The sequence below is a fragment of the Salvelinus sp. IW2-2015 genome, linkage group LG1 (genome assembly GCF_002910315.2).
Source record: "Salvelinus sp. IW2-2015 linkage group LG1, ASM291031v2, whole genome shotgun sequence".
Classification (NCBI taxonomy): Eukaryota; Metazoa; Chordata; class Actinopteri; order Salmoniformes; family Salmonidae; genus Salvelinus; species Salvelinus sp. IW2-2015.
The window spans coordinates 34,508,827-34,509,577 of record NC_036838.1 but is presented as its reverse complement, the minus strand read 5'-3'; the positions used below and the strand labels follow the sequence as shown (position 1 = coordinate 34,509,577).

The 751-nt window shown below is 53.1% G+C and overlaps 1 protein-coding gene across 1 annotated transcript in view; it reads left to right on the top strand.

The window, feature by feature from the left end:
* Positions 1-751, top strand: part of LOC111966280 (disco-interacting protein 2 homolog B-A-like) — a 103,169-nt gene that overhangs the window by 72,251 nt on the left and 30,167 nt on the right. Inside the window, exons 7-8 of the mRNA XM_070444459.1 lie at positions 1-89; positions 309-506. The exon at positions 1-89 is cut by the window's left edge and continues 36 nt beyond it. Of these exons, the coding sequence (XP_070300560.1) occupies positions 1-89; positions 309-506 (287 nt within the window). The remainder of the gene's footprint in view (positions 90-308; positions 507-751) is intronic.

Below are 751 nucleotides of genomic sequence, written 5' to 3'. Positions count from 1 at the left end.
GATCCAGCAGCTGCTCAATACCTTGAAGAGGCCCAAGAGGCCCCCCCTCAGTGAGTTCTTTGTGGATGACCAGGAGGAGATCGTAGAGGGTGAGCCACCATTCATTCTTCAGTCAGTGGATCTCTTTTAGCCTGGTTTCAAATCTGTTTGTGCTGTCTTGCCAACTCCCAAGACAGCACAAACAGATCTGAGACCAGAGTATATCTCTGTAAATTTCACCTTCAATGTTTTCATTTCCACCCCTCTGTACCAACCTCAAAGGTGCTACCTGGTTCATTCTGCCTCCCCCAACCTCCCTCTCCCTCCAGTGCCCCAGCCGGACCCCAACACACCACGGCCAGAGGGCCGTCAGATCATCCCAGTGAAGGGGGAGCCCTTAGGGGTGGTCAGTAACTGGCCTCCGGCCCTCCAGGCTGCCCTGGCTCGATGGGGGGCCACACAGGGCAAGAGCCCTGCCCTCACCGCCCTGGACATCACTGGCAAAACCCTGTACACACTGACCTACGGTAAGAAACTAGGCCCACACACAAAGCCCTGTACACTGACCTATGGTACAGTACGTCACAGTCTCAAACCCCTGTACACACTGACCTACGGTAAGAAACTAGGCCCATACACAAAGCCCTGTACACTTACCTACGGTATGTAACAGTCTCAAACCCCTAATCACACAGACCTACGGAACGTCACAATCTCAAACCCCTAACCACACTGACCTACAGTATTTCACAATCTCAAACCCCTAACCACA